The 26,207-nt window shown below is 38.7% G+C and overlaps 2 protein-coding genes across 2 annotated transcripts; one reads left to right on the top strand and one right to left on the bottom strand.

Annotated features, from left to right (window-relative positions):
- Positions 1-3,508: 3,508 nt before the first annotated feature.
- Positions 3,509-9,255, bottom strand: med27 (mediator complex subunit 27). The gene is made up of 8 exons (XM_058635223.1): positions 9,015-9,255; positions 7,123-7,267; positions 6,421-6,551; positions 4,342-4,435; positions 4,148-4,255; positions 4,011-4,052; positions 3,858-3,935; positions 3,509-3,706 (listed from the first exon to the last, which is right to left on the bottom strand). The coding sequence occupies exons 1-8, from the start codon at positions 9,215-9,217 to the stop codon at positions 3,572-3,574; spliced, it is 936 nt and encodes a 311-aa protein (XP_058491206.1). The 5' UTR covers positions 9,218-9,255; the 3' UTR covers positions 3,509-3,571.
- A 2,879-nt stretch (positions 9,256-12,134) lies between these two features.
- On the top strand, positions 12,135-25,738 carry ntng2a (netrin g2a). Its single transcript, XM_058635178.1, has 15 exons — positions 12,135-12,365; positions 13,430-13,508; positions 13,606-13,843; positions 16,370-16,628; positions 17,903-18,048; positions 18,157-18,395; positions 18,510-18,682; positions 18,920-18,943; positions 20,976-22,874; positions 23,368-23,466; positions 23,637-23,711; positions 24,634-24,801; positions 24,911-25,054; positions 25,133-25,222; positions 25,312-25,738. Exons 3-15 carry the CDS (start codon positions 13,616-13,618, stop codon positions 25,428-25,430), a joined length of 3,663 nt encoding a protein of 1,220 aa, XP_058491161.1. The 5' UTR covers positions 12,135-12,365; positions 13,430-13,508; positions 13,606-13,615; the 3' UTR covers positions 25,431-25,738.
- The last annotated feature ends 469 nt before the right edge of the window (positions 25,739-26,207 follow it).

The following is a 26,207-nucleotide window of genomic DNA, read 5'->3' as shown; positions in this document are numbered from 1 at the left end:
TATTTCTGAAAAAAACTGTAGCATATGCATCTAAACAAATAAAGTGTGTGGAGTTCTTTTGTATGTGTGTTAAATATGGTAAATAAATATACATATATATATACAGTATATTGCACATAATGCAGTTTATTGTATTGGCATATGTGTGTGCATTCACATGAGTGTCATATAAATAGGTTTATTTAGGTTTTAATTTTTACATCATATAATAATTATAGTGAGCAGACAGAGCAGCTGCGATTGCATCAGTCATCCAGCAAGCAGCGCTCTTTTCTCTTTAATCACAATTTCTACATAAAAGGCTGGCAGTGTCAGAGCAAATGTCACAGAGTCCTAAAATCACATATTTAAGGACTCATAAAGTAAAAGTCACAAGGAGTCAGAGTCGAGAAATCTCAAATCATAGTGTAATTTAGTCACAGAGAGTCGCAGAGTCAGAGTACCACAGTCACAGTCACAAAGAGTCAAAGTAACAGCGATTCATAGAGTTAAAGTCATGCCTCAGAATCACAGAATCACAGATTTAGTGCCAAAGAGTGAAAGCCACGGAGAAACACAAAGCCACAGTTACAGGTCATAAAGTCAAAGTGACACAGATTCACAGTCACAAAGTCATGGAGAATGTGCATCGATGTGTTTCCATCTGCTGGCAAATAATGGTAGTTCATTCACCAAGATAAGCAGTAAGTGCCACTGCTGAAAAAGCTTAAGAAGGCTTAACTTGATGATGTAAAAAAGGCTCCAGTAGCTTTGCAGCAAGAAGACCCGTGTTCAAACCCTGGAACAAGGGCCTTTCTGCATAGAGTTTGCATGTTCTCCACGTGTTTGCGTGGGTTTTCTCTGGTTCTCTCCGGCTTCCTCCCACAGTCCAAAAACATGCAATATGGAGATTAGGTCAATTGGTCACTCTAAAACTGACCACAGAAGTGAGAGTGAATGGTTGTTTGTCTCTGCGATGGACTGTTGAACTGTCCAGGGTGTACTCCGCCTATCGCCTGTGACAGCTAAAATTGGCATAGCACCCCCCTTGACCCTCTGTTGGAGGATACAGTGGTAGATAATGGATGGAAAAAAGAAAGAATTACTGAGTGTCATCATTTGTTCTTTTAATCAATCAGTTGTAACATATGTCACTGTACCTGGGTCTCCATCCAGCTCTCTGTTTATTCTGTGATTTGAACAGTTTGGTAAATCAGTTTAAACATGATTTACCAGAGTTCACCATGGTGCAGTATAAATAAATAAATAAATAAATGCAGCTCTACTTTTCACTATCTTTCCAAAATGTCCACAATCATCTGAAGATGATTCTAATTCAGACGGGACTCAGCTGATGACCACATGACACCCAAATGTGAAACCACAGGTGACAAACAGTGAAACATATATGTAAGTGGGATAAAAGAGTCCAATGTGAGATCTGTGAAGCGGATGTCTGACAGGATAAATGTCACCTGTGTGATGAAAGAATAAATGTCTGCAGAATCTGTGAAAGCTCCTTTTTCTTTCTGAACCTTCGTCTTCAGATCAGCAGCTGAAAATGTCAGCAAGTCCTTTAAAATCAAATGTAAAAGGTTCGAGGATGACAAGTTTGTAGAACGGAGGTTAGAGTCACATTCACTCATTAAAAATCTGTACTGGAGATCACACGGGTCAGAACAGTGGAGCCATAAAAATACTCAATGTGAAAAAAAGATACTACCAAATTCCAGCAAAGACAAAAGGTAATGATCACAAATATTGCTGTAAAGACAAAGGATTAATTAATAGGATTATGAGTCATACATTGAATTTATTGTTTTAGAAAAGCACAGTATAGACTTCTGTTATCATTTGTTGTTGAGATTAACTTTATGGTGAGGGGAGTGAGAGCTTACAAAGCAACATTAAACTTCATTTCAGTCAGAAAAAGCTCTAAGGCGAAATGAAGGGGCAAAAATATCGTTTAGATATCAGACTTAAAGGTCCAGTAAGGAAGATTTAGGTGAAATCAATTTCCATTTGGCTGGAATTTAACATATAATAACAATACTGATTATTTGTTTTGTAATTTTGAGTTTACAATCCCCTGAATATTATGAATTGTTTCTTTCATTGCTCAAGAATGAGCCATTTATATTTGCATCTTTGGAGGTCACCATGTTGGACTACCTAAATAACTTAAGATCAGTCCATGTGTCAATACCTGAACTATCCCTTTAAACCTCAACAAACAAACACAACAATTACTTTGTGAGAGCAATAAAGAACGCAATAGCTGTACTAAATTTTGATTGGTGTTTTGTGTGGATCAGAAAACACTATTACTTAAAATGAATTATTTGTATTATAATTAAATCTGACATTTAAGATCATGAGAGAAATACTCTCACTCCCATCGCGCATCAGCAGGTCGCTCAACTGTTGTAGGTCAAAGGTCACCACCTGTATAGTATGAATATAAATATTAATAGTAAAACCATGTTTCAGCTGAATAATGTGTGGATTTGTGGTGGAACATCTCTCTGTGACTGCAGCTGCTGATCAATAATTGATGAAGGTTAGTGATTATTGCTGGAGGATCTTAATGGTCTCAGAGCTTCAGACTCTGCAGGAAACTGACTTCATTAGAAAACTGACTGATGTTCAGCCATCATTACTGATCATCACATTAATACAATTATTTCTGAATGTTATTGATAAATCTTCTGTCTTGATTACTGATCCTATGAAGTACTAATGTCAATTATTTAGTCATAATTGCGGTTCCTAAAATAATAATTTTACTACTGAACATATTAGATATTAGCTTATGTCAAGTTTAGTCAAGTTAACATAAACATAAAAACCAAGACTACAACTACTATTACTACTACTACCAATGCTACAATAACATTTGCTTAACACAAACACTGCTGTGAGTATTAATAACTACTACCAATACTACCAGTATAATCGTGACTAACAGGGCTATTCTAACACAAACACTGAGGCTAACAACTAGGGCTGAACGATTTTGAATAAATATCTAATTACGATTATTTTGACACGAATTGCGATTGCAATATGATTCAGGATATCAGAGGGAATGGTCAATTTGACACTGTTATTTTCATTCAAACAACATATTGAAAATGATTACTGTGTGATATTTGTGTAGATCTGTGAGAAACAAAGATGTTCTCTTCAGTCTGTATAGTTCAAGAAAAGAATGAATCTAAAATAACATTTTGACACACTCTGGCTTTAACAAATATTGTCTCTCCTGCGAATTGAAAATTGCAGTAGGCTGTGCTGCGATTTCGATCAAATTTGGATTAATTGTTCAGCCCTACTAGGAACATATTCTAGTACTAACACTTATTTCAATAAGTAACAATAATACCACTGCTAACAGCTGCATAGCTGCTAACACTGCTACTGCTACTTAATAACTTATAACACTGATACTAGAAACATATTAATAACTAGACTAGAAAGGTTAAAATTACATTTTACAAGGACAAAGACATTTATGAAAAATGTAATCAAACTTTATTTAAACTTTACATATCACACAAACAAAAATACAAAAGGGGGGACTTTTTTTTTTTTACATGCGACACGTGTCGTGAAAAGCTTCCAAGGTCCTGAAGTCCCTCCATGTTGGAGGAAGTCCATCCTGAAGGAAACGACCACAGCGCTGACACGGAGACTGGAAGAGTTTAATGTAGCTCCGCAACCAGGTCTACAGGTGAGACAGAAAGGCAGACAGGGAGGTAGGTAAAGAGACAGATACACATTTGAGACAGACAAGCAGGCAGATGAGACAGATAAAGAGACACAGTCTATGTGCAGACACACGGAGATCATTGATTGAATGCTGATCAATTTCTCACCATAAATGATCGAACCACAACATCAGGCATCTGGGGGAGCTGGTAGTGCAGTAGGGCAGTTGTGGCATGATCTGATACCTAACAAACACCACAACCAATCAGAGCGCTGCTCACTTATTTGATAACAAATTGATAAATACAGGTGAGTCTTACCTTCTGGAAAACCTGGTACTGAGACTTGGTCCAGATGTCCAGCTGGGGAGGAACATATGGACAGGTTACCATGGAGCCAGAAAGACAAGTAAGACAAGTATCAGAGGTTACCTGTTGATGTGAGTTTGACCTCTCACCTTTCCATCCTCATTGTAAACATTTTCATTGTATCCTCGAACAACGGTTCTGTCAATGAACAGTGAACGCATCACAAGAATTGCCTTTAACACTTTCTCTAAGGTCACCTGAGAGGGAGACAAGTGAGAAAAACACAATGTTTGCTATGATTCCAAGTTCTACAAATAAAGTAAATGATATTGTATTCTCATACCAGCAGTACAGCAGACGTTCCATTGGGTCTGAAGAGCTCAATGGTCATGTCAGGAAACATCCTGCCGATCCGAGAGATGACATCATCCACGTAACTGTACATAGAGGAACACAGTACGATGACAGTATTGCACTGGACCTTCTGTGGTATTTTACTGTCAGAGTACAGTCACATTTATCATTCACCAAAAACATTCATTCTGTTCATTGTGACAACAGTCAGTGTCCCAAAGCCAGTAAACATGTCCCTGAATGAAAACCAGAAGACAAACTTGCTACGTCCAGGTGTAGACATGGACTCTTAATGAGGTTGATCATTACGACCGAGACAGGACCAATGAGGACAGGAAGACAGGAAGAGTACAATACAGCAGTATTTTAACAGTACACGATGCTGTTGTACAGTGCCTGTAAAAGTATTGGAACAGTGAGGCCAATTCCTTTATGTTGTTGTGTTGCCATAGACTGAAAACATTTGGGATTGACATCAAAAGATGAACATTTCAGCTTTTACTTCCATATTTATTTTAACAATGTATCTATTATATTGTTTATTCAACCAATAATTAACACTGAATGTCTACGCTCAGTTTCACATTGGGTAGGGTAGGTTTTGTACGTGCAGACTGCACTGAGAAGTGGAACCACCATGAAAACCAGAGAGCTGTCTATGGGTGAAAATCAAGCATTTGCTATTTTGAGAGAAGATGGGAAATCAGAGTCATTGCACAAACATTGGCCATAGCCAGTACAAGCATTTGGAAGAAGAAAGATACCACTGGTGCACTAAGCAACAGACGTCTAACAGGCAGACCAAGGAAAACCTTAGCAGTTGATGACAGAAACATTGTGAGAGCTGTAAAGAAAGACTCTAAAACAACTGTTAGTGACATCAGCAACAACCTCCAGAGGGCAGGAGTGAAGGTATCACAATCTACTGTTCGCAGCACACTTCATAAACAAATGAACAGAGGCTACACCAGAAGATGCAAACCACTGGAATTTGCCAGGCTGGAATTTGCCAAAAAGTACTGAGACAAGCGTCAAAAATTCTGGGACAAAGTTTAATGGACTGTGAGACAAAGATGAACTTTGTCTCACAGTCCATTCAGAGTCCCAAATGTGTTCAGGTTACAGCAAAAATAAAATAATTGGCCTCACTGTTCGAATACTTTTAGAGGGCACTGTATGTTAATGTTACATGTTGCTGTAGTATCATACAAAGATTGTAGAATTCTAAAGGCACACACTACTGGATTATTAGTATACCCAACTACATCAAGTCAAGTCAAGAGATCTTTATTGTCCCCGGAGGGCAATTTGTAGTGCAGCCAGCAGCATAAGACAACAGTAAAAACTAAGTACAACAGTGACACAACATACGCTAATAATAGAAATAGCAATAAATACATACACAGGACAACAATTAACAATAGTTAATAAAATAGATAAAACAACCAATAAAGTGCAACCATGCCATCCTGGAAGAAACAGGATTTAAAGTGACCACAGTGCTGTCAATTGTTAAGAAGGCCAATGGCCACTGGAACCCAGGTATTTTTAAATCTGTTGGTCCTGCATCTTGGCACATGAAATCTGCGTCTGGATGGGAGCAGTTTAAATTCAGGTGCCAAGGGATGGCTAGGGTCGGTCAGGACGAGTCTGGCTTTATTCAGGGCCCTAGTTTTGTACAGCAAGGAAATGTCTTTCAGTGGAGCACCAACAATTTTACTGCACACTCTGACTATGCCCTGAAGTCTGTTGCGGTTCTTCAGGTTAATTGACCCAAACCAGCAAATAAAAGCAAAAGTCAGGACAGATTCGATAAAACAAGAATAAAACATTTCCATGAATTTAGAGTCCATGTTTATGTTCCTGAGCTTGCGGAGAAAGTACATGATTATAATTGTACACAAAAATCTGCAAAAATACAACAGTCAATACATCGATGTCATAAAAGCACACACAACCGTTGTAACAAAATAAGATACATGATTGCAGTATTATAGTAGTACATGCTGCTTCAGTATTTTAACAGCACACACAGATGTTGTAGTATTATAATAATACTGTTACTCACTGAGGAGGTATTACCAGAGTACTGGGTTGGACTTTGGGTCGTCTCTTGGCTGAAGCTCCCATCTGATTGGCTGATCGTTTGAGTGACTGTTGGTTCAACAAACTGGAGGCCAAACTAGCATGGTACTGCAACTACACACACATACACAAAACACATACATGCAAATGTGCATCAATGTACACACAACACACATGTTCACACACGGTTAAAGTACACACATCATACAGCAGTGAATGCAAGTACTGACTCAGTGGGGATCAGCTGTGTGTACATGTGTGCGCACCTGACACCAGGTGTGACAGAAATACTAATAGCAGGTGAAGTGGTCCTGTTAGAGAGGCAGATGTTGGTTGCCATGGCAATGAGACATCAATAAGACTTTTACAATGTAATGTCATTAGTAAGTGGATGAGTGATCAAAGAGATTCAGCTGTGCAATCAACTAGAGATCACTCCACAAAAGAAAAGGAGAATAAGCATGTGGACAATTGAGCAAGAGATTTTCATGCTGAGTTCAATCCACCGTCCAAAATCAAAATGTCTCAAATGAAGTTTCAGATTTCGGACCTCTGCATGTTCAAAATACATGCCAACTGATCACTAAAATAAAAATAAAACATTTCCCTCTATGTTTTTAATAAAATACAAGCTAGCTGGTAATATGATACAATCTATTCATTGTTAGCCTGTTAGCATGGGTACCTTGTTAGACCACTTGTAGGCCTGCAGCAGCTGAGAATATAGAGGAGTTTTGTCCTGAACAGGGTCCAGACTGAGCAGACCACTGTTGTGGAGGGGATGAGACTCTGAGGGACGTCCAACCAGACCACTAAGACGCTCCAACTCACTGAGAGACAGACAGGAGAGCAAAAAATGATTTGCCAATATGAAACTAATGCAATGACTGACTAAATGTTTGTGTTTCTTATTTATTGTGTTCCAGACTCAAAGAATTCTGTCATCATGAAGAAGACATGCTCATTAGTAACAATTAACTGGAAAATATGAACTGAAGATGTCACATTGCTCTACGAATTTGAGGATGAAACTGATCGACCAAGATGCACACCATCACTGTCACATTAAATTAATTAACACTCCAGTGTGGAACCTCTATATCCCCTGTGGACTTCTGAGTAATTACCAAAACCAGTTCTGTCTCTAAGACTTAGCTTCTTCTCTCCATCCCTCCGCAGTCACACATAACCACAGAGAGAAAGAGCGAGGACTTATCCACATGGAAACAGAACTTTCCCTACACCGTCTTTTTCTTTTACGTTTGTGCTCCCAAAGAGCTGGTTCAGGAAACAGCAGCAGTTGTTATTGGCACATGCAAACATGTAGTCAAAAAGTTGTTAAGGAAGCAAATGATTTGGAGAAACCAAAATTTTAAGGTGATTATATAATGATTGTAAAGTCCTACAGAAAATCCAGCTTTATTTTGAGTCCACATCTGAAACCTTTCCTGGGCTCTTTTTAGTGTATACAGCCATAATGCAACGGTATGAAGCTGTCTTGCCTTTCATGTCTTGTTTTATTTTTGCTTCACACAGTATGCTTCTATTACCTTAATCTGAGTAAAAACTGGGAATGTTGGACTAACTGAATATAAAGATGAAAATGTTTACTGTATTTTCTACATGCTGCACTATAATTGATCTATACTTTACTTCTTTTACATTTATTTGAAAACGTTTTCACACTCACCTTTATGATTTGTTAGAAGTAGGAGCAATATTGAGAATTGTTTTGTAATAATTCTTAACTTCTGAACTTTTAAATTATTTTATTTAAAAATTTAAAAACATCATTTATTTATGACAATTAGTTACTACTGTATTTACAATTAAGTCTGGTTAGTCATTTAAACTTGTTAATAAAATTTTTCGCATTTATTTCGGTACCGAAATGTGCCAAGCCGTAACATCGAAACCGAAATACGTTCCATTACATCCCTACTATACAGTGCAGTGGCGTGCACAGACTTTTTGAAGGGCAGGGGCAAAAAGAAAAAAAAAGGTGCATAGAGCGCATTCTCATCACTGAAGAGGGCACTAACTTCCGCGTGTTCTCGAGGGCACTTTAGACATGTTTATATGTTATAAATGGCACATTATATAGCCTTAAAACAGGCTAACGAGACAGACTACTCAAGTTATTTTGCAGTTAGGATCAGCATCCATGAGAACTGTGTGGATTCAAGTATTGATGTATGAAGGAAACAAAACCCTAGGGGGGTCTGGGGATCCTCCCCCAGAACATTTTCAATTAAGTAGATGCCATTTCCTATATTCTAGTGCATTTTAACACCAAATTAGCACCAGATAATCCTGGTTCTGTGAGAAAACTATTTCTGTGAGATATAGTCCTGACTCAATATAGATCAAAAAAGGGCCCAACATAAAAGTCATTGCAAAACACACAGAGAACAATACACTTTTAAAATAGGGTTAGGGTTCTGGCAGTTTAGTGTGTTTTTCCAACCAGGAGGGCACTTAAGCATGCGTCTGTGCACACCACTGATACACTGATATGCATTTAAGTGTTTTGAACGTTCACATCTGTCTGTCTGGAGTCTGGTGTGATGCACTCACTTGAGGTCTCTGTTGACCGACTGCAGGTTGTCCTGGAACTCGGCTATAAACTGCTTCTCACGGCCCTCTAGTGTGTCCCGGTTCTTCATGCCATCCTTCAGGAACTCGAAGACGCGAGTCACGCTAGAGCGGAGCGCCTGGATGCCGCTAATCGCGTGAGAGAAAGCTTCTAAATTCACCCCAACGTTCACCACGTCCGCCATCTTCTTTGTTTCCCTGCCGAGTACCGGTGGCGCTCAGAGATGACGTCACTGGGCGATTAAAAAAAAAGACGTCATATTTAAAAAAGAAAAAGAAAAAAGACGTCATAAACGCCCTACTTTATCCATCAATTAAATGTCCATTTAAACCAAATTAATTTCTAACTTTTGTTACAACTTCTATTAAAACCTACAGATTTCTAAACATAAGGAAGAGGCTACAACTCTGAACTATTGACATGACAGACATAACCTTTTGTTATTGCTGTAGAGGAGGTTGTTGATTCTACTGCATTACTAGAATAAGAAAGATAAATCTCGCGGTGCCGATGGTATAACTGCAGAGTTTTTATAAATCATTCTCAAACAACAAATTAGCCCCTTTTTGGTAGAAAGTATAGAGAATGACACTCCCCCTCCCAGCCTATCTAAACGTTATTACATTGATCCCCAAACCAAAAATGATGTTCCTCTCAGTGGTAACTGGTGTCCCATATGTCTGCAAAATAATGATTACAAAAGAATGGCTGTGATCATTTCCAGAAGAATAAAAGATGTTCTTGATACATAGACAAGACTAGTTTTGAACATAGTTTACTAATCTGATCTGGTGTCTGAAAAAAAACAGTATCCTCTTCCTGGACTTTATAAGACCTTTGAGACAAGTGAATATCAATTCATCAAAAACTGGACTTTGGACACTTTTTGTAGGGCCATGAAAACTCTATGTGCGAGTAACTCCATCAAAATTAAATTTGACACAATCCTTAGGTTTCACCTGAAACAGAGGGTCTGTCAGGGTTGTTATTTATTTCTACTTTGGACACAAATTCTCACAGCTCATATTATGAAGAGTGCTCTTCAGGGAATCAATATAGCTGATAGAGATATTGTCAATAGTCAGCTTGCTGACGATACCACACTTTTCAAAATACCTGTTGCTCTTAGTGTGATTAACAACGTCTCTAAAGCATCTGTTTGTATATAAATAAGTGTGAATTGCTAGCGATAAAAGATCATAATGTAAATATGTGATGTCCCTGTGAAGGAAAAAAGCCATGTCTTTTTAATCTAAAAGAAATCACCAAAAATCAAGATGCACCTTAAACTTTGATACAATTTTTCAAAAAACTCCAAAGAAATGTAATGAGTGGTTGCAAAGGGATTTGTCCTTGAGGGGTAGAATGTTAGTTAAAAAGCTGAAGGAATATCATGACTCACATGAAGCTCTGTCTTTACATATTGACAATCAAATCAGCAAAGATATTGACCAGATGCTAACTTCATTAGGAAAAATCATTCACATTATATTAAAAAGGACTACATTTTCTAGATTTCACTACGCTAAACAATACTTTCAAAATGAATTGGTCTAAACAATTTTTTTTGGAAAATCCTCATTAAATTTTATATTGAGTTTTATTTTAAACTGTAATTACTGTAATTTTTATTTGGAACAATAGAGACGTCTTATTAAAAAAACAAATCACTTTTCTGTGATAGATGGTTTCAAAATGAAATCATACGTATGAATTTACACAGAATTTACAGTTTTCCTGTCATGCCATCAAATCTGGATCCTAATGCTCCTTAGCAAGTCTTCATCAGATTTATCATTGTTTATGTAATGAAAGACTTTGTACTGTACATGTGGTGTTCTGTTTGTTTAGAAATCAGAGAAAAAATAACAAATGATTCTTATATAATTACAATATTAGATTTATTGTAAAATAAATCTAATATTGAATTTTTAAATACTTTTTATTTCCCTTTTTATTATATGTTTATATACTCTATATGTTCTGTGCGTCAGCTAATAGCTTTAAATGTGCCTTTTATCATAAAAATAAAAAGGTTCAGCTACACTTGCGTAATTCATGTATATTTGTCTTAGCCAATATAGTATATTCTGTTAATAAAGTGTTCTTGAAACATATTTACACCAAACTACAGATCACACCTGCTGCTGCTTATTCAAGTTGTTGTTACTTGCAAATGCTGCAAAATACAAATTTCTATGCAGCACTATTTATATTTCCTACTGACTAATTCAGTGTTCTAATCAAAAGAGAGGAAAGGAGAAGACAGCTGTATGATCTTTGAGTGAAAACCAGTTTCATTCTTTGGGTTGAAGGCTCAAGAGAGGAATCTGCATATGACAGCAGCACAATGTATAAGGTGTTAATGTACAGGTTAAGAAGTATAAGGTAACATATCCACGGCATGTTATATACAAAAACAGAAAATGTCGCTGTCAGGATCCCTGAAGTGACTAACCGAAAAAGAAGACAACGTCATACACATGTCACTGTTTTACAGCTGTTGGCATCGCTATGGTTGCATTGCCTCCTTCTTTTTCATTCCTCTTTGTAGTATGTTAAGACTCATTAGGTGTATTATTAAAGATATATAAATACTGTGTTATAAAGTATAGAAGGTGACACATACACAGTATAAAATATTGGCAGTGACACTTGATATTAAGAATTATAAGTTAACAGTATGTAAAGGAACAGAAGGTGACAAAGACACAGTGTATAATAGGATATTACTGACAGTATTTTAACAGATATAAGGTTGCAGACAGAGTGGTCCACTAAAAACTGAAGGAGCAGTTCTTTATGTAAATGTTAATGTATTTCTAGTTTCATGCATTTGATATTTTGTTCATTGTTGGATCATATTTTGAACAATAAGCTTTAATTAATTAATTACCTTGATTGTTGAATTATTGATAAAAATTTAAATAGTTTTCAGTGTGACTTTAAATGTGGGAGAGAGTCATAGAGATCACAGCAGGGAGAGAGAGAGAGAGAGAGAGAGAGAGAGAGAGAGCGTTCACAGTTTAAAGGGGGAGAGACAGAAAGAGAGAGAGTAGGTGAGAGGGAGACTTAACAGAGCAAGAGATTCAGTTGAGAGCGAGTCGACAGAACAAACAGTTTATCTTCAGAAGAGAAAACAAGGACAGAAGTGATATAAGAGGAGGAGAAGAAGAAGAAAGAGAGGAGAGGACAAAACACAAAGAGTAGTGAAGACAAAAGAAGAGAAGAAAAAAGAAGACAGAGACAAAGGAGAAAAAAGGAGACCGTGAGCAGCAGGAGAACGAACGTTTGGTCTTCGGTTTAATCAGCTTATCAAAACAGAGAGACAGGTGAGTAACAGAGGGACACTTGATGAAGACAGAGACAGTAACAGAAGGACACTTGATGAAGACAGAGACAGTAACAGAGGGACACTTGATGAAGACAGAGACAGTAACAGAGGGACACTTGATGAAGACAGAGACAGTAACAGAAGGACACTTGATGAAGACAGAGACAGTAACAGAGGGACACTTGATGAAGACAGAGACAGTAACAGAGGGACACTTGATGAAGACAGAGACAGTAACAGAAGGACACTTGATGAAGACAGAGACAGTAACAGAGGGACACTTGATGAAGACAGAGACAGTAACAGAGGGACAGATAAAAAAAAAAAAATTCAAAGTGTTTTATCAGAAAATGTGTCTGTGAAGGACTCTGGACTCCAGCACCTCTATGATCCTGACCCAGAATCACTTTTAGGAATGGTGCTAGCAGGTGAATGTAAGATGGTGGAGGATGTACAGAAGGGTTTGTGTGCTTAGGGTGTTTTAATATTGAAGTGGAACATCCGTGTCCTCACTGAGGACTCCTCGGTGTCTCACTTTAATCACTTCCATCTTCATTTCAGAAAACAAACAAACAAACAAACAAACAGGACGAGTCTTATTCATATCTGCCCTTATTTCTTAAGAGGCAAAATGTCTCTGAACATGTTCCACCAGTTTCATTGTAGTTCAACCTGCTGTTTCACCAGTTTAGGTCTGTTACAGTACTTTATGCAGGACCTCATGTCTGATCAGATCTGATGAAGTCCAGAGTCTGGATCGGGTTTCTATCAGGTCTGGCTTCCCCTCATTTTTCCACAAGTGTGCAGGTGTGTGAATAGTGTCTGGATATAAAGATGATCAATAACTGTATATAAAGATCATCAGAGACCATATATACCATCAACGTACTGATTGTTAGTTTGGTTCCTGTCCCACCTGGGGGCAGGGCTATTGGGTTATTCTGCCTCCAGCAACCAGGAGGAGATCCAGACATTCTGGCTTCACTTTGGGAGCAGTGATGTTGCAGACTCCAAAGTCATGAACGTGTCACTGATTCTGATTTCGTTGCGGCTTTGTTCCAGTCTGCAGGCCAGGACAGTTTTGTAGAACTACATGAAGGAGCCACAGGTGATGGCAACCACCTAATGGATGGTTACCAAGGTATCAACAATTTTTACTCTGAGAACCAAAAAGAGTTGGACATCAGTGAACCTGTTGATGATGTGATGTCCTGATCAACCTGTTGTCTGTTTAAAAGTCAGTCCACCATGTCCCTCATCTTCCTCGTCCTCCTCGCCCTCCTGCTGGCTTTGGGCCATAGTCAATCCGGAGGTCAATTTGACCTGTGTCGGTCTCTGCGCAGCTCGGAGGCTGGGCCAGGCTGGGAGTTCTACTCCTGTCAGCCTCCACCCACCAACATGAAGGAGGTGATGCAGATCAGGGTTGACCCCCCAGGGATCACCTGTGGAAACCCACCTGAGAGATTCTGCACACTGGTCAGTAACACACACCTGAACACACACAGTCAGGGGGGATGGGGGTCCAGGTTAATATCAGTCCATCAATATCTGATACAAAAAAATCTATGCTCACTTAATCTATGATATTTTAACAATGCCTTTACAGCTTTATTTACAGAGAAAATCAAAGATTATACAGCACAGTGCACAGTGTTATTTTGTCACTTCTGCTTTTGAAATCCTTCTTTGAGTTTCACCTCAATGACACAAACATACCAAACAAGGCAGCAGTAGACAACCAACTCCCATGACCCAGGTCTTACAAATTAAAAATGTGAGTGACTGAGGTTTGCTTGGTCTTATTCTGCCTCTGTTGGTCTTTGTGAACAGAAATGATGTAACATTATTTGTATGCTGCTTCTTTGTCTGAAAATTGGCTTTGTCAAGTAATACTATCAGAGCTGCAACACCAGCAGTGCAGGACAGGAGTTCATGCAGCAGCAGGTAAACTGAGGCATCATTTTATGGGGTTTCGTGAGAGAAGTGAATCATCTTCAGACTGGAGGCTGACTAGGTTGATCTAGTCTACCTGCTGATTTGTCTGTGAGCAAGACACTTAAAATTGCTCCTGATGGATATGTATGTAAAAGGTTTGAACAGTATGTGAAAGAAAAGGCACTGTATGAACATACTTGTCCTTTGAGTGGTCCTCAAGACTAGCAAAGCACGACATAAAAACAGACCATAGAGATCACTTTTAATCACATTTAATATTCAAAGTAATTCAATGTGATCCAGTGCATGAAAAAGATAAATAAAAAATTGCTATCAGACCAGCTGCACTAAACACTGTCTGATGTTGCCATACTGATGATTCGCTGGAAACACACTTCACAATTAAAATCAGAATCAGAAAGCCTTCTGTTGTCATTGCATAAGAATACAATGACATTAGTTGTGATCCTCAAATGATGTATCTAAAAACATAAAAACACTAGAGTTAAAACATAACGTGCTTATAGTACGGCATTTAGCAGCTGTATTTAGGAAAAAAAAATGTCTATGAATAGAATCATGAAAAGTTTTAGGAAGCATTTCCCAATACATTCCACTGAAGATTTTATAATTACCACCGTTTTAAAATGAGGTTCAGAATAATAACAGTGTCATCTGATGTCCAGGTCAATAATGAGTATGTGTCAATCATCAGGTGGTCTCCAGCAGGGTCCTGAGCCTCAGGTTGGGAACCACATGCTCTCCCATTGTCAGTCTAATTGTTCCTTTGGGGAATCTGAAGTCATGCCTGAATTATTGATAGATGTAACAGTAGTAAGGAAGTAAAAACTAAATGTCATAAATTAATCGTTGAAAATTTTATTAAAAAAAAAAAAAAAAAAAACAACATTGCCCATATTGTGAGAAGTGATGGTTTCAGTTCCACAATAAAGCTGCGATTTATAGAACAGTAACAACACACACAAAGTTAAGTGATTTGTGGTTATTTGTAGTGTTTGTGGTTCTTTTTTCTATTGAAATAAATGGAAAGAGAAACAGAGCACAAGCAAAATAAAAATGTAGAAATCCAGACTTGGAACTGTTTAGGCTAATGAATTACTTATAATCTATGTAGTAATAATGCTGTGGATGGTAAAAAAAATTCCAAAAAAAACCTAAAAACAAAGAAATAATTAGATTAATGACCAGCAGTCCAGCAAGGGCAGTAGGAGGTACAGTACCCCTAGCCACCACCACCACTAATGATTTGTAAATAAATATATATATAATATTATTATTATAATTACAATAATAATAATAATAATTGTTATTGTTATTATTATTATTATTATTATTATTATTATTATTATTATCATAACAATAATAATAATACTAATAATAAATAAATGAATAAAAATTGGTAAGATTAAAAACAGAAATATATATGTGTAATATTATAAATTAAATGTTGAAAAATCTCATAAAAGTAACCATTTTATATATGCATATATTCAGTAGTTAGGGTCAGGGTCAAGGTTTAAGTTTCTAGCTACGGTAACTAACTGTAACCATGAGTTTGTTTCTCTCCTCATCCTGAGACTCAGTGTTGGTTAATGAGGTTTGTAAAATTTTGGTTCAGCTGCAGTGTGACAGTTGGCAGCACCAGCTGAAGTTAAAGGATAAACCTCTTACACACACTGATAAGATTAACATCAGTGTTAATCCATCACTGTTCATGGATGTTGTTAGTGGGACAAACACACACAGGTTTGCGCAGTTAGTCTTCTTAGGACACTGCATTGACTTCCATTCATTTGAAAGGCCTAAACAAAGTGTTATCTCAAACCTTAACCATAACCAGTTAATGTCTAACCCTAACCTTAACCTAAGCACAGTTCAAAGTTAGTCTTCATGAAAACTACTGATCTGTTTTTATGCCAGAATACATTAGTCCATCCTTAAACTCCATTTGTTTCTCTGAGTTTATCAGGTTGATTTTCTTCAGTTAAAACATTAAACACTAATGTAAGAGTGGCCGACTGTAATTTTGTATCTCTGCGTCTTCAGGAAAACCCGTATCTGTGCAGTGACGAATGTGATGCTTCAAGCCCTGACCTGTCTCACCCTCCTCAGCTAATGGGAGACAGAGAGAGGGGGGGGCTCATCACATATTGGCAGACAGTCACATGGTCCAGGTATCCTGAGCCACTTTTGGCCAACATCACTTTATCCTGGAACAAGAGTCTGGAAGTGGTAGATGACATCACTGTCACCTTTGAGTATGGTCGACCTACCAGTATGGTGCTGGAGAAGTCCATGGACAAAGGTAATTCAGTGACAGATATATCCAGTGGTATGGCATCATGTGTTTGTTCATATCTTTAGGTTTTACGAGAATGTAAACAGTGGGCCCTGCCCTTTTCCATATGATGTTGAGTATAAAAGAGCCAAACTGTACAGGGCCCAGTACTGAGCCCTGGTCGACACCACCATTTTCTTGTTCATGACCAACTAGTTTATTATTTCTTTTTCATACCACTCATAACATGGAACAAATAAAATGACATGTATTAGTCAGATAATAATAACTGAAAAATAATAAGGAAAAGGAAAAAATATGACATGTGGAGGTCAAATGTATTTTTCTCATATTCAAACCCTAATATTCAGCTCAGTGGGTGGAGTACCAGTAATTCATAGCTTTACTTGTGCTACCATTCTGTACACAGTATATATAATGTGTATCATTTTTACTGTATAGATTGGTGATTGTGATTTTGTGATGTTAGGGAGATATTGTTCCATACTTGTTTTTAATCGATTACTTGACCATCACTTTTTTCAAATCTGTGTTCCAAACTGCAGTTATGCCAATATAGTCTGGTAGGTTCTCCTGTATCTTTTAATTATGTAAGAGATAAGGCCACTTTTACTGTAGAACTTCAACCATTGGATGGGTTGGCAAATGATCACTCAGGCCTATATGTACATATAGCAGTGTGTAGTTGTAAGTAAAAAAAAAAAAGCGGAACCAGTAACCAGGTAAGTTGTATTTTTATTTCAAGTCTTGAAAGAACATCAAGCCACAGTTGTTCATCATATCTGAAAAATAATGTACCCCCTCGAGTTCGCCACTGCGGAAATTGGATTGTCTGTAATTTGTTTTGAAAGATTGGAGTATTATTATGCCAATTGTTCCCATTTACATAATTTATCTACATGTTTCCACACCTTCACAGCTTCACCAATAATTGGTCCAAACTTTTGGGCACAATCTTGAACAGATTTAACAGAAAACAGTATATCTTCGAGTAGTCGTGAGACTATATTCTTTTCAATTTTGACATTAGAGTACATTAGTCTTCTCATCAAACCAATTTATCAGAGATCGCATCATAAAGGAGTAAAAATACACTTTAATAAAAAGTTGCTCATTGTTGTACATCTGTGTTCCACCGCTGTATCAATGTGATGAAGTCGATCTGAAAAATGAGAAGTCATTAATGCCCTAACGCTTTTGCTGAGCTTGATGCCCCAAGCAAGTGTAAACTCTAATCATTGACATTTCCAAAATGTAATTATTTCCCATTCTTGTTTCAGGTGTAACGTGGCAGCCTTATCAGTACTACGCTGACGACTGTCTGGAGACATTTGGCATGTCACCTAAAGGAGTCTCTGATCTAGCACCAAGTAACATAACACGAGTTATCTGCACTGAGCAGTACTCTCGGTGGGTTGGTGCTAAGGTGGGTAGCTGGACCTCATATGAGTCAAATAACCAATAAGACTAATTAACAGTTTTGATCACTTGCTGCAGAGCACATAAACTGACCTACAATATATTTAAACCATAGGAGGAGAAGGTGATAATGTTCGAGGTGCGTGCTCGCTTTGGGGTGTTTGCCGGTCCAAAATTGATCAACATAGATGCTCTATATACACGTATGGAGACCATGAAGGGTCTGAGAGAATTCTTTACGTTTACCAACCTCCGCCTGAGACTCCTACGCCCAGCACTAGGAGGAACCTATGTTCAGAAAGACAACCTGCTGAAGTACTTCTATGCCATCTCCAACATTGACGTACCTGCCAGGTAATGAAAACAATCAGCTGACACTACATCCAAAAACTAGTCATGTTTACGTGGGAATAATCGCTAAATACAGCTGATGTGTGTATTACTGTGTGTGTGTGTGTGTTCCTGCAGGTGTAAGTGTAACCTGCATGCATCTCGGTGTGTGTTACGAGATGCAACACTGCAGTGTGAATGCGACCACAACACAACAGGACAGGACTGTCAACGCTGCAGCCAAGGATTCAAGTCTCGAAGCTGGAGACCTGGATCTTACCTGCCCCTTCCCAAAGGCACCGCCAATCTCTGTATGTAACACACGCACTAGTCGGCTCCTGGAGCTACAAATTGCATACAATGATTTTTATGCTCCCAAACTGTGTACTACTTAACAAAATCGCAGGTACTTTCTGAAGTGGGTTTGCATTTTTAAACGGTCAAACACCAAACAATTCATGTTTTTCTCTGATTCTTATAGTGACTCAAACTTCAAACTTCATGGATGAAATGTTATTATTGATGTGTTTGTTTGTGTTTTTCTCCAGGTGAAGCAGAAGAAGCAGCAGCCAGTAAGTAACGCTCACCTGTTTGTCTCCTCACATGTCTGTCTTTACACCACCCAGGGCCTCCTGAAAGTGTTGCATCTAGTGAACAGAATATGTCGCGATTTTTCATATGTTTGACATAGGGATGGCTTGATACTACTCTTTCATGTCTGACACCAATATCAAAACCTTGAGTATCTACTGGTACCAACCGCCAGTCCAATATCATATTTTACCCTGGTTAAACGACTAAGTGTCTCACAAGTGTGCTGATGCATGCACCGACCAAAAGCCTCCAACAATGTGATAAACAAGCACAGCCTTCAGTAAAGTCCTGGTAACCTGGCACATATTTTTTTAAAGTTTATGAAAACTACCAAATTTTACTTTTTCTTTTTCTACAAGTCAATCTCAATGATTTTTATCAGACCAATATTGAGTATTGGATCGTCTCATCACTAGTTTGGCATTACATCATATTTTTTTAACAAAAAGACATGGCAGTAAATTCATTAATAAATCAGTCAATCAGTGGCTAGGTGAGTGTTCACATGTCTGATTTCAGGTCAAGTCTTTGAACACTAATCTGTGGTTAAGAGCAGGTTAACACTCCAGCAGATGGTGTGTGTGTGTGTAATCTGTGTTCATGGGTTTTAACCTGTCAACACACACACTCACACAAAGGGGGAGGAGGTGATAGAGACAGACTGACTGACTGACTGACTGACTGAGAGACAGAGACTCATGTTTTTAGGATAAAAGAAAATCTGCCTTATTAATAATAATGAAGCGATTATTTCCAATGTAAATCTGATCTGAGCTCAGATTAATATTCTGACATCTCACAAGATGCAACAGTGACAGTAAACATCAATAGAGTAGACAGTAGAACAAATAGAACAGACTGAGATCAATAGACTGGTGTGATATCCGAGTGTTGTAGAGATGCACCAGCCTTAATCCACACACTCTGCTCGGATACAGACACAAAGTCTGTCTCATGTTTATTTAAATCTTTAAATCTTAAAAAAAAAAAAGGTAAAAAAAGTGCAATATGAGGTGTAATTTGTCCAGCAGTATGTGGTGCTGGTCATTTGTAGAGACACACTGGATTCCAGTAAAAGTCTCTGCAGCACAGAACCGGGTTTCATACTTTCTGAGCAGGGATGTTGATAAGGCAGGCAAACTGTTTTATGTTAAATGTACAAGAGATTGCAGCAACTCTTTCAATAGACACATCATTAAGAGGCCTCATGTCACTAGCTTGCTACAAAAAATCTTCATAAGTCAGGTCAGAGTGTTGGAATGGTTCAGCATGGGGCCCTCTTGGATGTTTTTGCCTAAGAACCACCAAAGTCCCTTAAAAACATCCCTGCTCCCAAAAAGTGTCTGGCTAGATGGGCACAGATGACAGCTGCAGTAGACTCCAAACTACATCCTGTATTTAGGTCAATTTATGAAGAGCACTGTAGGTCACGTATCAAATCAAGCAAGGTGACTGGTTGCAATAGAGAATGAGTGAGCGTGACTAGAGACCACCTGGTTCTGGAGCAGGTGTGAGGGTTTAGTGTTTGTACGCAGACCCATAGGAAGATGTTATGACTGACCAAGATTGTTTTCAGACTCAGTGAACTTTATAGGAATATTATTTCTCTAATCTAAAACAGTCCTATGTATTTTTCTACAAAGAATTAAAAGAGGAAATGAGCTCATCCTCACACACATACAGAATCAAAACTTCAGTTTAGTTCATTTTAGTTTAATGAAAACCACCTTGTGTAACACGGGGCCTACACTTATATGTAAAATCTTTGAAGGTTCAGGTTCAGGTTTAGAACAGGTATGTCCTGTCCTCAAGGATTTAATTGTCATGTCTTATCTTTTGGAGTCTACTGTCAGCAGTGGGTGTGAGGGGGGTGGGGTCTGCTCGGTAATTCTTTTTATATATTACACAGAAAAGTTCATATAGTTCAATGTTCTGCAGAGTACAATCAGTTTCTGTAGAGAACAGAAAACTGGGATTCACTAAAGGGCCATAACTCTTCTTCTCTGACAGCGGCTGGTGACACTAACACAGCAGCATCTGCCTCATCAGATGGAGTGACTTACACTACTACCACCACTGGCAGGACCTTAACCACTACTGAGACTATTGATTTTTTGACTACTGCATATATTTCTGTATCTCCTGACAGCACGACCAGTGATAGCATTTATTTTACTAAGACCGCTACAATGGTTGACACTACTACATCCACTACTGACCCTATGTTTAATTCAGATAGTACTGGTACTCTTCGTATGGACACATGGTCTCCTGATGCAGTCTATATAAGCACAGAAAGTCCTCTTACTATTAGAGACACAGCCAATGATTCTCCTACCACTGACAAACGTAGTATTACTACTATAGAAACAAGCACTAGTAGTAGTTTGACAACTTACTTTACTAGAACGAGTGATACTGACGAGTCTCCCAAATCTGGTGAAGAATCTATGACAGTCGACACCGGTACTACAACTTTCACTATTGTTAGTAGTAATCTTAGAACTACAGGCTCTGATGAATATCCAGACTTAAGCATCACAACAGGACCCACAGTGGACAAAGCTGCATTCAGCAGTCCTGAGGTGTCCAATTTTGACACAGTGACTCCCCCTGCTGACCCCACTTCCTCATCAGACAGCAAAGACTCCACCCCTTTTTGGACTGGTACTACCAACCTGATCACTGGTACAACCTTATCGGCTGAAGGTACCACATCAACTGGAATAACATCCCTAACAACAGTCCCAGAAATAACGACACCCAGTGATAGGGCTCAGTCCACTGCACCAGCTTCAACCAGTCGAACTGGAAATGCTTCACCTACAGAAGGAACTGATGGACCATCTCCTGATGTTCCTCCTAACACTTTGGCAAATATACCATCTCCTAATGTACCCCCTTCTGATGTATATTTTCCTGATGTGCCTTCACCTGATGGACCTCCTGCTGATCCCCCTTCTCCAGATACACTTCTGCCTGATTTAGCTCCTTCATGGGTACCTCCTACTGATGTACCACCACCTGATGGACCTCCTGCTGATCCCCCTTCTCCAGATATACTTCTGCCTGATTTAGCTCCTTCAGGGGTACCTCCTACTGATGTATCACCACCTGATGGACCTCTTGATGATTTTTCTTCTCTAGATATGATTCTTCCTAATATACCTCCTCCTTCTTCAAATGTACCACCTCCGGCAGTACTTCCTCCAGATGTACCACCTCTTGCTGTACCTTTTCCTGATGTAACCTCTCCCACACTACCTCCTCCAGATGTACTTTCTTCAGATGTTTCTCCAGAAGTGCCATCTCCTAGGACTCCATACTCTTTGAGCGATACACCCCCTCTAGCTCCTAGTTCTACTTCAGAGTCCTTGCCACCTTCCTCTGAAGAAGGAGGAGGTGATGCTACAGCAGAAACCAGCTCCAGCACTATAGATCAGTCTGACCCTGCTGGTGATTTGGCTCCTGTGGACTTCACATTTCCTTTGCTGGAAAAAACTGATTCAGTTGAATCTGGACTAGATTCTGGATCAGATGCTGGACAAACTTCTTCTGGACCAATGCCTATTGGTGATCCTATTACTGCTCCAGATGATTCTGGTAGACCTGCTGATCCTCCTGGATCAGATTTATTTGATCCTGGACTTGACATCTTAGCAGGTCCAGACACAGAGGAAAGACAAAAGAGTGGACTGGAATCAAAAGATTCACCTGTGACAGATTTGGAATATGAGCCAGAGTCTCCAGCAGTAGATGATCCTGGAGTAGATTTGTCTCCCTCAGAAGAACAGAAGGAAGGAACATCTGGAACCAATTCACTTGCTGGAGAACTCTCAGGAGGTTCAGAATCAAATGTAAAGGCAGACAATAAAGGAGAGAAGACAGGGGGGCAGAAAGAGGATAAAGGTAAAAAAATGAATAGCTTTGCTTGGTCTGAAATTTTAGGATAGATTTTAGTGTATAATATGTGCAGTGTCAGTTCATTATGATATGTTTGCAGGTATAACAGCTATGTAGGCCTTATAAGATCAGATTAAGTGGTTCAAAATGAAATCAAAAAACATTTACTTTAACAGGTTACTCTGCTTAGCCTTAGATACAAGTTGATCCCTCTGTTGAGAAATTATTTTCTTAGTGAGTTTAACTGTAACAAAAATAACCCTGATTCCAACAGAGTAAATGTGTTTAGTGTCATATCAGGTAAAGCAGGTTAATTTAAAAATAAATGTCTCTTCCTCATTTTTTGAGGATGTAAGTATCCATGTAGAACTGAAATTTACATTACATTACATTACATTACATGTCATTTAGCAGACGCTTTTTATATTTATAAGTTATATTCAGAGCAGCTGCAGGATTTCCATGCAACTTTAAATTCTCTTCCTTGTGAAACCAAAAGCTTCTGAGGCCAAAGAGGAAACAACAGAGGAAAAAAAGAAGGAAACTAAAGAGAAAACACGAAATGAAGAAAAGAAGGAGAAAGGCTATGAGAAAAAAGGTACACCTAGAAATATCCCAGTGGTACTAGAGACTGCATTGTTAATGCCACTGACTTGCTTTGTGTAGATCTGAGCTCTGATAGTTGAGAGGTTAGCCCTGTTACCCCCTGACTGTAGAGTTAGGGTTGTTGCTACGTGCCATGGTTCACACATTGCTTTATGTCTGAAGCAACCCAGAAGATTCTGATTCCAGGAGGACCAAAGTTCAGTCAACTCTCCAAAATTGCCTACATCAACTTTCAGGGTAAGGCTGTCTCCAACCAAATGACCCCTTTATCTGTACTTGGCCACTGAATACATCCACCTCCCCTGTGACTCTTACACTGCCCGTATATTTATGACCCCTGCTGTTGTACTGATGACTCCTCCCCCTGACCCTATCAGAGTCAGGGTCCCAAAGACGTTATTTATTTCTAGGGCTGCTAAAGTATATACATTTATTATTGTACACATTTTTAGAGCCATTGATACCACTGAAATAACTACCATGTCACCACTGCTTGTTTTCCCTGATTACAGGAATGTGTTGTGTAAGTGACTCTTAATACAATACTGTATCAGATCCAAACTGAAAAATAATAAAAACAAAATAACAACCATAGCTACAGAGAAGGGAAAAAAGTTACAGAACGCTTCATTTTAATGCTGCTCTTTAAAGTGGCTCTAGGTAAAAGTCTATTCAAGCATTAAACTTCATTAGACTTCCAACCACTGTTGCCAAAGCAGTGAGCAGCGAGTTGTAGACTGCATGGAATAAAATCTGTTTATATACAACAAACTCCAAGGAGCGCACAAACTCTAACTGAAACCCCACAAAAGCATAAAAGCAAATTCCAAATTGTTTGACAGTTTGACACTGTAGTTGGCATGACGTGGCAGGTTACCATTATATTAGTTACTGTATATTACTTCAGTTACATTAAAGTCTGGTACGTGACGTTCAGTATGTTCTGATTTTTGAATGGGCCATGATATGTTCTGTTGGTTAGATGATTTAATTGATGCTACGTTGCCTCACTTACGTTACCTCATTGACATCATATTACTATACAATTCATTTTATTACACTGCATGACAGCATGTTTAAAGTCGTAGCTCCAGGTGTGTTTTGGATTGCGTTGCTGACATCAGGTCTTTGTCTTTCTTTCTCTCTGTCTCTCTCTTAGACTGTGAGTGTAACGGACACTCCAACCGCTGCAGTTACATCGACTTCATCAACGTAGTCACGTGTGTGAGCTGTAAACACAACACGCGAGGACAGAACTGTCAGTACTGTCGCCTTGGTTACTACAGAAATGCCTCACTGTCGCTAGATGATGACAATGTCTGTGTGGGTCAGTGGGACATGTGCACATAACACAAGACAAAACCTTACATCAATAATTCAAATATAATAACAACATTCAGTAATGAAAATAAGGCCAACATTTCTCTGTGTGTCAGAGTGCGGATGTGATGCTGAAGGCAGTGCTTCTCCTCACTGCTCTGACTCTGGTCTCTGTCAGTGTAAAGATGGAGCCACAGGGAGGCGCTGTGACTCATGTTTAAGTGGATATACCTGGAGAGGGGGTGGGGCCATCTGCACAGGTACACACTGGCATTATCATAAATAATCAATGAATAAATGTTTTTTGATGGTTAAACATTTACATTCTCCTCCCTCAGTGAACATTTGTGATGAGGAGCGTTTGATTTGTCAGAATGGTGGAACCTGCATTGACTCCCAGCGTTGTGCCTGCCTGAATAACTTCACAGGTAAACACACACAGCTGGCTTGTGTGAGACATGGTTATGGCACAGGGCAGATATTTGGGTGGTGTCTGATGATGTCATTGTGTGTGCAGGTCCACTCTGCGAGCAGCCCGTTTGTCTCAAGAAGGGTGGTTGCCTCAACAACGCTGCCTTTCTTATCTCACACCTTTATGTGCTAATCCTAAGTCTGATCACCTCTACCTCGTGCTGACCCGGCCCACGGACCTGAATCTATGCCACACAATGTCTTTCAATGGTTACTCTCTGATTATTGTTTATTTATTTATTTATTTTTTACCAAAATTGTTGGAAGATGATGTGACATTATAGTCATAGTATTCTGATGTCAAGATCAGGCCATCCCCTCCACATCAACCTGACTCATATACTGTGGCGCTTAAAGCTGTTCCTGTTCCCAAAAACTGATGTTAGTAACCATGGAGACAGACAGACCAACAGACAGACTGTATTTCATGTATGTTTTAGATGTGAAGGTTAATGGTCAATTAATCTTGACTCAACACCTGAAAATAAAGACATGAATTGATAAAGGTTGTCTACTCTTTCTCTCTCTCTCACACACACACACACAGGTTTGCACAGCACATTTTTCTTAGGACATTGCATTGACTTGAATTAATTTAGACAGGCAAAACAAAGCCTTAACCCTGACATTAATAACCATCACCATTTAACACCTAACCTAACCACAGTTCAAATCTTATCCCTAAACTTAACCAGTTTCTCAGAAAGGAGATTCTGCCTCATTCGGACCATAATGTGGTCTCAATAAGGACTACTGGTTCTGACATGGTCAGTGTTTATATCAGAAACGTTCCTAAAGAGCAAGAAAACAGTACAACACACACACACACACACACACACACACACAGAGGGGCTGCTGTTTCTCTCCGATTGGCTGCAGGAGTATTTTAAAGAGTAGAGAACAGAGAGATGAGATGAAAATCATGAACATTTTTTCTACCAA

The sequence above is a fragment of the Solea solea genome, chromosome 8 (assembly GCF_958295425.1).
Source record: "Solea solea chromosome 8, fSolSol10.1, whole genome shotgun sequence".
In the NCBI taxonomy this organism is placed as follows: domain Eukaryota; kingdom Metazoa; phylum Chordata; class Actinopteri; order Pleuronectiformes; family Soleidae; genus Solea; species Solea solea.
The sequence above is the reverse complement of the archived record's forward strand: the minus strand, read 5'-3'. Positions and strand labels throughout refer to the sequence as shown.